The 13304-nt window shown below is 42.5% G+C and overlaps 1 protein-coding gene across 1 annotated transcript in view; it reads left to right on the forward strand.

The window, feature by feature from the left end:
• Nucleotides 1-13304, forward strand: part of EDIL3 (EGF like repeats and discoidin domains 3) — a 294133-nt gene that overhangs the window by 227912 nt on the left and 52917 nt on the right. The window contains exon 9 of the mRNA XM_056847986.1: nt 2474-2658. Coding sequence (XP_056703964.1) covers nt 2474-2658 — 185 coding nt within the window. The remainder of the gene's footprint in view (nt 1-2473; nt 2659-13304) is intronic.

Genomic DNA, 13304 nt, shown 5'->3' on the forward strand with positions numbered 1-13304 from the left:
CTCAGTGGAGCAGTAGGGGAGGGAATGGGGAGGATGCCATCACACAATGCTATGATGTCACTTAAAGCTGAGAACATGGAAATCAATTTGTCGCATTGCCCATTGCTTTAGCTAATTCCCCCATTTCCATGGCTTACCATAGAGTTTTGAGGAAACCCTAGAGCATAGTAAGATGCGGCAATGCCACTTCTAGTAGACAGAAGTGGTGTTGCACAACATCATTCCCTGCTGTCTCTGCCTCCCCACCCCGATCCTCCCATCAGTTGCCAGCCAACGCTAACTGTGGAACGGCTGCGGCTCTAAGAGGTACTGCTGATGGTTTGACCTGGCCCAGAGCATCCATTGTTTTATAGAGATACATACCTGGTTAACTAATAGTGCAATACTAAACAGAGTTACATCCTTCCGGGTCCCCTGAAAGGTGCAAGTGTTTAGAATTGCACCAAAAGTAGTGAAGGGAACATACCACTCTATGGTGGTTGTGGAAGTTTTTTTAAATAGTTTTTTCACTACAAAAGCTACTGTCCACATTACATTTTGCAGACCACATCATTCTGTAAAGGTTATCCTTTTCTTATGACTAGAATTAAATCACTGATAAACTTATAGATTTGATTAATCTCGTGAATCTGTGATCTAGTGTATACTGTGGCCACTACCTGTTTCAATATCTATAATTGCATATGCATAAGGCAAATGGTCACAATCACAACCATTTTCATAGAGTGGCAGGTTGGCTGATGGGTGGGAAGGAGAGAAGGAAGCACTACGTGGTATGGAGGACTACTGGCAATAGGAAAGGGAACTGGTAAAAAATCTGCCAATTTGTCCCTCTTACTGTAACCCCCTGTGCTAGATGCCATGTCATTTCCACATTCCCCTGACCATCAGAGGCATTTCCAGGGAGTGCAGCAAATGGGAGAAAGCAGCAAAGATTAATCCTGCCATGTCTGCTGCATTCAGAGTTCTCTGAATTCAAGCCATAATGGTTTATAATGAGGCCACGGGCCTCTTAACATCGAGTACAGAGTAAAAATGCCTGTGAAGGCTAATACCAAGGAAAGAAATACTTGGCTTCCATGTGAGTGTTGTGTAAAGCATCAAAAGAAATCAGCTTTGTGGTGACAGTCATACTGTGCGGTTATTCCACTAGAGGTCTCCAAAGTAAGGTCAGGTCACTCTTTGGATACAAAAAAAAAACTTTTTAGAAAACCTCTGCTTGCCACATGAAGAAATAATAGTGAATCAGCAAGACTGCCTTAACGGACGACCCTATGACCCTCTCTCTTTTGGCATAATATCTATAATCCTCAGACTACTGCTGCTAAATGCCATTTCTAACAAGATACAAACTGCCGGTGCTTTGAGGGAGGGGGGGAAAAAAGACCTCAGCCTCTGAAAATAATGCAATATTTTAAAGCTACAATTTTTTCTTTCACGCTTCAGTACACTGTTTGAAGGAGTGTGACAAAATATATCAAGAGAAACTTGATACAGAAGATTCATAACATTCAGTGTGGTATAATGGTACAGAACCAGTGTGGTGCCGTGGGTAGAGTATCTGATCTTGGAGACTCGGGTTCAGATCTCCCACTGTGCCATGGAAGTTTGCAGGGTGACCTTGGGCCAGTTACACGCTGGCAGCCTGACCTACCTCACAGATAGTTGTGAGGATAAAATGGAGGAGAGGAAAGCCATGTAACCCTCTTTGGGTTCCTATTGGGGAGAAATGTGGGGTTTAAATACAGAAATAAATATATTTATTCTTCAGGACTTTAATATCAGTATAGCAATCTAATCACATCTTTCACTAAGAAGAAGAAGAGTTGGTGTTTATCTGCTGACTTTCTCTACCACTTAAGGAAGAATTAAACCAGCTTACAATCACCTTCCCTTCCCCACAACAGAAACCCTGTGAGGTAGATGGGGCTGAGAGAGTGTGACAAGCCCAAAGTCACCCAGCTGGCTTCATGTGGAGGAGTGGGGAAACAAATCCAGTTCTCCAGTTCAGAGTCCACTGCTCCAAACCACCACACTTAACCACTACACCACGCTGGCTCTCCTTACTAACTGATAGTTGATTTTAGCTAACTAAGCAGCAAATAAATGGAACATTATACAGAATGAGTTATGTTTCCCGGATGTCCACAGTAGTTTAACTTGGTTCAGTAATAGAGATGAGCTATTTGCAGTTTATTTAGTTTGAAACTGATGCTCTGATTCCAGGGATATACCTTTTTTTACTACCAAATAGAGTCTACCAGAGAGCCAAACATACAGACACATTGCTAATTTCATAGTTTTATAATGTTTTACATTTGATGTTGATTTTCAAAGATTATTGTAGAGATTTTATTTTGCAATTGCAGTTTAAATAAATATTTAAGATTCCAAAATGCCTTGGACACAACCAAAAAATGGTGAGAAAATACAGAATTCCTGTTTTTTCAAATATCTTTTAAAATTCCTTTAGGTTGCTCTGAACCACTGGGGATGAAATCAGGACACATACAGGATTATCAGATTACTGCTTCTAGCATCTTCAGGACACTCAACATGGACATGTTTACGTGGGAACCTAGAAAAGCTCGACTAGACAAACAAGGCAAAGTGAACGCCTGGACATCAGGACACAGTGACCAGTCGCAGTGGCTGCAGGTGATCATTTTCAATTATTAATGAGCCCTACTTAGTTCCTCATTATGCATGTAGAAGTGTTAGAATTTACACAAGTTTCTTACCTGGGAGAAAGGTGAATTAAAAAGGTAATAAATTAAAAATGACAGCAACTCTCATTCATTTGAATCCCATGAACGTTAAGCACAACAGAATGTACAGATTAGCTGGAATCCTACAAACTGCAAGGATAACAGCCCTTGCAGATGTTAATCTTTCCCACTTCCCCCTCCTTCCCTGGCCTGTAAAAATCTGATGCTAGCAGAGGAAGTAGAGTAATCTTTCCATTTGCACAAAAGGAAGGAAAGATAACAGGCAATAATACACTGCATTGCATCCAGAGTTCCTCTACTCCTTCCATTGGGGCAAGAAAGAGTGTCTACTGAAGCAAGAATTATGTGAAGCAATTCACATATACAATGAACTGAGATCCTTGGTGCTTTGAGAGATGAAGCAGAGGTGGTGGTTCTGTGTAGGTGGAGTATGGCCGACATCATCATCATGCAGCTAATTAATGCTGATTAAGGTTGTGCAAAAAATTAATAGGTAAATTACTGGTTTGGGTTTATTGGTTCCAGATTTTTTCAGTAAACCCAAAATAAACCAAATACCAATACCGGTATATGGGTATTTGGCTTTATTTCTGGGTTTATCGGAAAATTCGGCTCCATTATAATCTAGGGGATTTTTTCCCCAAAGCTCCTGTGAGGGCATATTTGGAGGTAGAGTCACCAAATTTGCAGCACAGCTGCAAGGGACTCTCTTTAGAGGGACACCAAAGTTTGGTGAAGTCTGGGACAAGGGGTCCAATTTTATGGGCCCACAAAGGGGTCATCCCCATCCTCTAGGGATTAGTGAGCTGAGTTGTCCATTGGTTTTCAGGTTCAAAAGGTCAGCGTTGCCGAGGACTGGCGGAAAGAGCTGATTGGCAGCCTGACGCCTCAAAGTCTGGAGGGCCCATTTATATCTGGGGCGCATAGCATGATGTCCATGCAAATTAGCTTCCAAACTGAGGGAAATGGCCTAAATGCAAGAGAAATAAGGCACGGAAAACATTTCTTTTGGTGGCAAATTATTTCCTGTGATCTGTCCTTTATTATAGTCATCAAAAATCTGATTTCAAGAGATGATCACAGTGCAAGGAAATGAAGCCACTATTTGAGGCGCCCTTCAGTTTGAGAACTGGTTTTCATGGGGGGAGGGTGGTGATATCGGAGCCAGCCGAAGTCATGATCAAGGCAGCTCTTGTGAAGGAGATTGGTCATCTGCACCGGTGAGCAGTCTTCTTCAGAACAAAGCCTGTTTATCGAAGCTATGAAGCTGGTGCTTTTTAGTTGGCGTGTCTGTCCCTCCGGATGGGACTGGGTAAGCCCTGTCTTTTAAAACGTCCCTTCCAGACTAATCCAGATAGTTTGGTCTGACCAAGTTGGCTCCATTTAGATGACCCCTCCCTCAAAAGGGCCCCAACTTTGACAAAACCAGTCAAAGATAGAAAAATGGGAGAAAGCACACAGCTGTGCATCTGAGCAAAGGTGAATAGCCGAAACCAGAAAAAGCAGAATATATATTCGGCTTTTTGGGAATCATAAGAACATAAGAAAGGCCCTGCTGGATCAGACCGAGGCCCATCAAGTCCAGCAGTCTGTTCACACAGTGGCCAACCAGGTGCCTTTAGGAAGCCACAAACAAGACTACTGCAGCAGCACCATCCTGCCTGTGTTCCACCGCACCCAAAATAGTAGGCATGCTCCTCTGATACTAGAGAGAATAGGTATGCAGCACGACCAGTATCCATTCTAACTAATAACCATGAATACCCCTCTCCTCCATGAATATGTCCACTCCCCTCTTAAAGCCCTCCAAGCTGGCAGTCGTCACCACATCCTGGGGCAGGGAGTTCCACAATTTAACTATGCATTGTGTGAAAAAATATTTCCTTTTATCTGTTTTGATAAAAACTTCAGCTAGGTTTTGGTATTCAGCCAAAACAAAGCCTGAATATTGCCGAAATGGCTAATTTTGGGTTTATTTTTGTTTATTAATATGCACAGCCCTAATGCTGATCAGGGGATGTTGGGAAGAAAGATGAAGAAGCCAACGTGGTTCTTGCCTGGCTTTCTTCCCCCGCAGTGTTACCAGTCTATTAAAAGCATAAGAACATAAGAAAAGCCATGCTGGATCAGACCAAGGCCCATCAAGTCCAGCAGTCTGTTCACACAGTGGCCAACCCGGTGCCTCTAGGAAGCCCACAAACAAGACCACTGCAGCAGCATTATCCTGCCTGTGTTCCACAGCACCTAATATAGTAGGCATGCTCCTCTGATCCTGGAGAGAATAGGCCTGCATCATGACTAGTATCCATTTTTACTAGCAGCCATAAATAGCCGTGTCTTCCATGTTCTCTAGCTTCCATGTGTGGCATTTCTTCATCCTTTGCTTGCTTGAAGCACAATCATGTGCTATGCTATTTTGAGTTTATTATCATGTCGATTTTGCATATAGATTTTATTGCATTATATGGCTGGGAAGTTCTTAGATCACCCCCCACGGCCGTTCTATTTTTATGAATTTGTCAGCTTCTAAAACTTTTTTTTATGTCCTTGTTTGCTTGACCTCATCTGTCATAAAGCACTCATTTCCTTGAAAGTTTTAAAATGTCCTTGCTGGCTGAGTGCAAACCTGCAAAGCCGAATAATGAAGAATGGTGTTTTCAGTGGACATCTATCTCACCTATTAAGCTATTTCAAGAGTTTGATACAGGCAGTGAATTTCTCAGACCAAAGAAAGAATTTTTGCTGAGTTTTCTAATACCTAATGAAGTCTTGTAATGGTTGGGAATCATACTGTGTTGATAGCTTGTTTAGAAAGATTTGGTTACCACATCTGTTTATGCTCTTTAAATAAAAGCTCATCTTCATAACCTTCATATTTTCCAAATGATAAGTTTGTCCATTTGCAATTTAAGAATGACCATGCTTCCAATTTGGCTCTGAGAACTTAAATCATCAGGTGCTGATATAGACCCTATGCTTGAACAGTGTCTTCTGCAACTGAATCTTATATACTGATGGGAATAAATCAGTTTAAATCCAAACATGGTTTAACTTGATTATGGCCATTAAAGAAATACTTGAACTGAATAACAGAAAATCTTAGATCACAAACAAAAATTTTGATATGCAATTGGGTGTCATGTCTGTGCCATAGGATTGAAAGAAAAGTGTCCGATTTTAAGTAAATATTTTCAGGGCAAATTTATAAAATTAGATTTATTGGAGCATTTTATTCTGGTAGAAATTCTAAAGAGGTATAGAATTATAATTGATTATTTGTCAAACCGAATGAAGATTTGAACTTGATTAATGAATTCTGAAAAGCATGATTACTTCCATCTCCAGATGTGCATGATGAACTGATGGGGGGGATGCAGAAACCACATTTGGTTATTTGAAACAATTGCAGATCTTCTTTCCTTAACATGTGTAGCTCTAGCAAGATTCAGCACTATGAATTCATTAAGAAGCTGTTCACATTACTTGTTTTCAGCAGCAGGATGATTTACAGAAGTTGCCGGGTAGGCTAATATGTAAAAGAGCAACAAATCACCGAACAGATGACTATTTGACCAGACACTGCTCAATTTACATATTAGAATGGTTGTATATTGCTGTGTTTTGAATCGGCTGTCAGTGGGGAATGGAATTCTCAGCATGTAGTCTTAAGTGCACCAGAAGTGTGCTACTAGCCCCCTGCAATCATTTCACGTATAAATTATGACTTATTAGCTTTAAAAAAAACTGCAGTTGCTAAGCAATTCAGCAGTGTGATTACTATCTTGTCTCTGAACTTCTGCATGGAGAGGGGAGGGGGGAAAACACTTGCGGAAACTGCCTTTTCTGTTTATTATCTGAATAATTAAAGATGCCTCAATTGAGGCAATGCGATGCCAACTCATTGGGAAGAAGAATGAGAGTCTGCTCCAAGAGAAATGTTGCCTGTAAAGCTGCAAAAGCAAGCCCCCAAAAAGGGCATAATGAAGCGTTAGGTCTGGAGTCAGCAAGCTTGTGTGGAAATCCTCAAGGTGCATCTAGGCTGTGAACATCCCACCTTTATAAAGCCCCTGGCTCTTTTGATTGGAGTAGTACAAGTCACAGGATTGGCAGGGAAGCAAGCCCAGATCTCTGTGTCCAGCGAGGCAGTTTTCACCCAACCAAAGGCCTTAATCCTATCACACTGCTTGTTGCGTACAGGCAAGGACCAGGCTGAGGTGCTTGGCCTCTGACTCTACTCCCAGCAATGGAGGGTATGGGGGGGGAGCAGAGCCTGTCGCGGTTTACTCTTCCCAGTAGTGTGGGTGGACTGAGTGCGTAACCAAGGCAGCACTCTAAACAAGGAACAGGTTCACTCACCAGCACGAGTTCCTTTACATCAAGGTCTAAGCTCGGTCTTCCCAGGTTCTGCAGGGATGCTGGAAGGGCAGGAGCTGGTAGCTGGCACCTAAGCAAGACAATACTGTGCGCAGAGATCTCAGCACGAGCAGCAGAGCTTGTAGTAATTAGCAAAGTTGTTCCCACACTGACTGACTGGCCAGGCCAAGATTTATGGCTGTTCATCCTCACTCCCCGCCCGGGCCAGCTGTTCTGCATCAATCGCTGGTATTGGTTCTCGTAAACATTTACGACCTTGCACTGCCACGCCTCTCCTGCAAACTGAATGGAACCTTTGATCTTTGCCAGCTAACTGGGCTGGGCGGGTCTGGAGGTGATAACCTTCTCTGTTCCTCTGCTCCTTGCCAATATGCACCACCTTCTTCTGCATCTGTCATCTTTGCTGGCTCAGAGCTACTGTCCAGTCGCCCCGGTAAGACTTTCACCGGTGCATCACCCTGCTCTGCCACCCCTTCCTCCTCTTCTTCCGAGGAGAGTTCAGGCTGACTCACGACACCACTAAACAATGTTTGAAACCTTCCTCTAGCCTCAGTTCCTCCATCCTTTCTCTTCCATTGAGGAGAGCCACTTAAGCTGGGGGAGAATTTCCTCCAGCTAAGATAAAAGACCATACCTAGCCAAACCACCCCACTGAATCTTTTGATTCAGTCCTTTGCTCTTAAGGACTTCAGCTGAATCTAACCAAACTGTGGTTCTTCAGGGTCCTTATCCAATAAGAGACCATAGAAGGCCACTTGAAATCATAGGGTGGACTTTTGCTAAACCCAGTCCTTTTGGGGGGTCTCAGAACACCATGTACTCCTCTTCATGATGGAAGAAGAGCCACAAGCCCCCTTGTCTGACACACATTCTGCATTCTTTAAAAAAAATAATTGTGACATTTGACATTTGGTGGTAACTAAAGAGAAAACTGACATTTATATGCTGGATTTCTTGCCCAGTTTGCAGGTTTTAAGAAATAGGATTCCTTCAGAGGCAGTACAGGTTTATTTGGTGGTGTGTTATTCCTCTGCTGGTAATAATTGATCTGTGGTTGTGTGCAGATGGGCAGGGAATTGGGGAAGTGTAAAGGAAAGGAGATGACAGCCCTTATTATTTTCTGTAACAATTTCTGTAGTGTTCCAAAAGCTTTTTTCCTGTTGTACTTGATTGAGTATACAAATTGATTAATTCTACATCCAGGTGGCTGCTGGCAGATTTTCTGTCAGTCCTGGAAGAGTTATGCCTCATTTTTCCCCTCCCTTGGCAAACTACATAAAGCCCTCTAACGCCAGTTAAGGTTGCTCCGAAGAAGTTATGATACATAAAGCGTAGTGATGTGAATTTACAACGTTCTTGGGAAATATAATTCTAATTTTTTCTCATAAGATGTCGGCGAGGTCTACAGAAAGTACACATGTCCACAGTAAACCCTACTCCATATGACAGCATACATCTGGCATGTGAAGTGTGAATTAACTCCTGGACACATAAAGTAGGAGAAGATACCCCGGGCAGGAAGCAATGTGGCATCTTGAATATATATGGCACTAGTCATGTTGTACTTGTGTCTTGCAGCTCTGAGTACAACGACTTCAACAAGTAGAAGTGTGCCATAAAGGCTTGAATGTTAGATAAAAGTTAGCAAAGTAATATTCCTTCTGTCATTTAAATTTGCTGTATTTGTTGCTTCTCTCATTATTTTTAGCATATTGCCTGCAAATGTATCACAACAAAGATTTTACAGAATCTAATTATGTTTGTGGGGGAGGGAATGTGCAAAAATCAAGTGCATGCTTGACTCTTGAGCCCAACTGGATGTGAATCTCCCATCCATGTCCTGTTAATCTGCAGGAGTGTTCAAATGCTATTTTGTTGTTACTTTCATGCATGGTTGGGAAGATTTATTTATATTATGGCTTGGATCCTAAGCAGCACAGAGTTCCATGAGTGGGAAGGCTACTTCCTTGACTCCCACTCTGACTGCAGCCTTCTTTGCCCCTCCAAGTTATGCTCCTTCAAAACAGTATAAATGGGCAGCGAGAGTTTCTGGAAGCAAATGTTTCTGAAAAAGCATCAGAGTGATAGGCTGCAAGCCAAGGGGTTGACCCTTTAAGATGAACTGACCTAAAGAAAGAGGGTGGAGCCTAAGAGTGGTTATTAGGTCAGGAATGCCACATGATAATTGCTGAAAGCCAAGTAACTTTAGCCTGCTCCTATCATGAGTCAGCCTACTGAGACCTCCTCAGATGAAGAGGAAATAGAAGGAGTCAGTTTGAGAATAAAGGAACAGCCACAGGCAGATGTCATAACAGAGGTACAGCCACAGCCAAAAGATGGCTCACTATATCTACAGCCTTCCAGTTCAGGGACTCCAGCTGGCCCTGACACCTCGCCACAAGCAGTGTCGACAGAGGGCTCACCAAAGCCACTGGACAGAGGAGGAAACAGGTTTGACATGAAATGCAGCAGAGACTATGGAGTGCCAGGTTGCAAGTCCAATGTAGAGCCTTTCCTGACAGTAATGATGAGGCAGAGCAGGGCTGACCACCAGGATTGGAATGTCAGATCAGCCTAATTAGCAACAGCTGGCTCTACTACACCAACAAGATAAGGGCCTATTTAAACCATCAATTAGGCTTGGCTGTTATGGAAGCAACTCGTTGCCACCCCCCTCCCAGTGTATTGGCCTTGTATCTCAGATATACTTCATATTACTGGTATTCTGACTTCTTGTGCTGACTTTCACTCATGACTTGGACTGTCCTCTCCTGTGTTGATGCCTTGGACTCTGTCTGAACTGTGCTTGACCTTGGACTGCCTTCTGGACTACACTTTGTGCCTCTGCCCCTCACTATCTCTCTGCTTCAGGACAACTCCTTTCAATCTGAGCTATGTATCAGGACAAGCCTGAAGACCACAGGTCTGCTTGCCCCACCCATTCCATGATGGGTAGGCCTCTGGGGCAGGCTGCAGGAAGCTGCTTCAGAGCTGACTGTCTGTCAGGCAAGGCCCAATTGCTCAAAATCATCTTTGATTCCCCAATTCTACATAGGCACAAATGCCCCCCCACACACACACACTCCAACCCATGTCTGGGAATTCTAGGACTTTTGGATTCAGAAAGAATTGTGATCTGTCCAGAGTTCTGAACACTCCTGTCTGAATATCCTTTTTCCTTTGATTTCTATGGTTGGATGTGTGTGTGCTGTCAAGTCACAGCTGACTTATGGTGACCCCATAGGGTTTTCAAGGCAAGAGACTTTCGGAGGTGGTTTGCCATTGCCTGGCTCCACATGGGCTAAGAGAGTTCTGAGAACTGTGACTGGCCTAAGGTCACCAAGCAGGCTTCATGTGGAGGAGTGGGGAATAGAACCCAGCTCTCCAGACTAGAGTCCACCACTCTTAACCACTACACCATGCCAGCTCTCCAGGGTACCTCTACATTATAAGAGCTTTTGATGGTTGACAGTCCAGTTCTCCTGTAGGACCCAGATTGTCTAATCTACTCCTTGGACTCAACTTTGCCAGAATTAGACTAATGCTACACAGGCAATCAGATTTGTCTATGTACTGCTGTTACTGCCCCTAAAAGCAAATGAAGTCAGTTCAATGTCAGGACTGTTTTTGAACCCAAGTTATGTAACTTGAAAATATTACTGGTTTTGAACCTGAGTTTTGTTACTTGAAAAACTAAAGTAGTGTGATGAGCAAAAAAGGATTCCGTGAATAGGAAAAAGTTTCAGACACCTTTGAAACAATCACTGCAAAGGGGGAGTTGGTAGCATAGCTTTCCAACAGTGCTGAAAATGTTAATGAAAACCAATGAGTAACTTTTGCTCAGTCCTGGCTTTCACTAGGACAACAAAAGTAATTTGCGAAAATCTAAGGTCAGAATGGCTAAGTGCAAATATTATATAGCACATACCAATACACTGGCAGATTGGAATCTACACTTCATGTTTTCTGTACCACAAAATAAAGCAACACACATATATGCAGAATTATGGTTTCAAACCTATCCTCTCTGGACCTCTATGATGAACAGCCCTCAGTAAGCACACAGTTTAATTCTTCACTGTTCAGATCTTTGTAGCTATTGTATGCTTCAAACTACAGGTTAGTTTAAACATCCTAAGCAGTAATATTAATTTATAGCTAAACAAGTTACTTCCAAATAAACATGTTTAGGAAAACTGTGGCCCCTTCTAAACTGCCCTTATAATCTGTTTGACCAGCCAGTTGTTATTGGATTTTTTGTGTCATTTCAGAAACAACCATTTTGGCTTCTGGCTGCTGATTTTCTTTTGCCTTTTCAGACAAAGCCACTTATGTCCAATCGGCATCCGAGGGCTCAGCTGTTTTTTTATGAAAACTGCTTTCTCCCATTTGCACTTCTGAATCGCTGCAGTGTGCTGTTTAAAGTGTCTAGAGTGCTTCCAAATGGACCATCCCTCGCGCCTTTTTTTACAACTTTTTTTGGCTTAAAAAAAATTATGTGATTATAGCACTATAGCACCATAACAATCCAATGCATCTGAATGCTGGTGATATAGCAATCCAGTGCTATATTACCAGCATTCGGATGCATATAGATTTCTGTAGCTCTAATCTTAGAAGTCAAAAAACAACATGCTATGAAAAAAGGGGGGAAGTGCAGCACTATTTCAAATGGTCAGAGTGCCTCAGAATTCTTTAAAGGTGGCTTATTAACAGATTTAAATCAGCTGTATGAAACGCCAATCCCTGTATCACTTTACCCAGAATCAGACCAACAACAGATAACATCCGGTTTAGCATGGTAATCTGACAGGGGCCTATGTCCACACAAGATGGGTTTTCCCCCATAGCAAAGAGGGCAGACTGTTCTGCCTCCTCTTGGTACCACCCTATGCTTTTCAATGTTAAGAGCACCTGTACGTCCATGCTACAGCAGTGAATCCTAAAGTATTCCCCCCCTCTCTCATATTCATAATGCAAATGCCTTTATTTTCTCATTTCGCTTATCTTCCACGAGAGTTGCAAAAGTTTAATGGTCAGGTTCATGTGACCTAAGCAGAGGATTTAATCTGCAAAAGTCCAAAGCATGAAAAATAAAGTACCTATTGCAATGGCCCTTTGTTATTAACTCCTTGCCGCCTGGCGTAGAGCCTACCTGCTGACTTCATCTTTGTCCCTTCTGGTCATGCTTGAAAAACATTTAGCTTTGCCTTCCTCAATGTAATATTAATTCCCATTAATTGCACTGATCAGTGATAAAACTGGCTCTGCAGTATCCAAGGGCATTATTACCTGAGCGATGCACTTGACATAGATTCTGCAGGTCATCCCCTCACCTACTTTCCTTTGCATATGATTTTGGGCAGAATTCATTATTCATATTAATAGTGTTGTTAGCGAGTATGCTGCCGCATTGCCCTTTTGGAAATTGCTTTTAACTTTGCAAAGCTTTCATTCACCGTTCATTTTATGGAAATGTTATAGCAATAATAGAATTTAGGCATTCTATTTCAATAGAGCAAAATAAAAGCTTCGTTTATTTTTAGTATTGTTAATACAACATTTTGGCTATAAAATGTCTGAAAAGACAATGCATTGATCCCAGTAAGCCACCTACCAAGAGATTATTAGCAGAGCAGGGCACAAAAGTCTTCAAGAATGTTACATTACAAGAGGCATGTCCAGGAATCCATGAAATAAACAGCAGTGGTATAGGGGGATGCATTTTAAATGCCTCGTTGGGTTCTGTTTCCCTTTAATGACAACATGATATAAGGTGGAGATAGTGTGAATATATAATAGCACAAAGGAAACTCTAGTGTAACATGGCTGGCATTTGAAAAGAGTTTCTGTTTATGAAGTTTCATCTCTTAACCCCAAAAGCTAAATAAGTGGGGAGTGGATACAACTTGTCCCTAATGCTCAATTATAGACAGAGCATTCCTGAAAGGAATCCCCGCGCTGGGCATTGGAGGCAAACTAGCATCATTGCCTCCTAAAGAGGCACAGCCGAAACCTCTGCCCGGTGCCAAAAACCCATGCAACCCTCATAGGGTTGCATGGGAGATATGCCAGCAAAAAGCTCACGTATCTTTTCAAAAAGAAAAAGGGGCGTTCCTGAGCCAAATGGGCTCTGGAGGCTGACTAACAACGGCCCCACCCCCTGGCTGGTGCCATCACACCTCCCGGCTCACCGCTGCA

This window comes from Euleptes europaea, chromosome 4 (genome assembly GCF_029931775.1).
Source record: "Euleptes europaea isolate rEulEur1 chromosome 4, rEulEur1.hap1, whole genome shotgun sequence".
Taxonomy (NCBI): Eukaryota; Metazoa; Chordata; class Lepidosauria; order Squamata; family Sphaerodactylidae; genus Euleptes; species Euleptes europaea.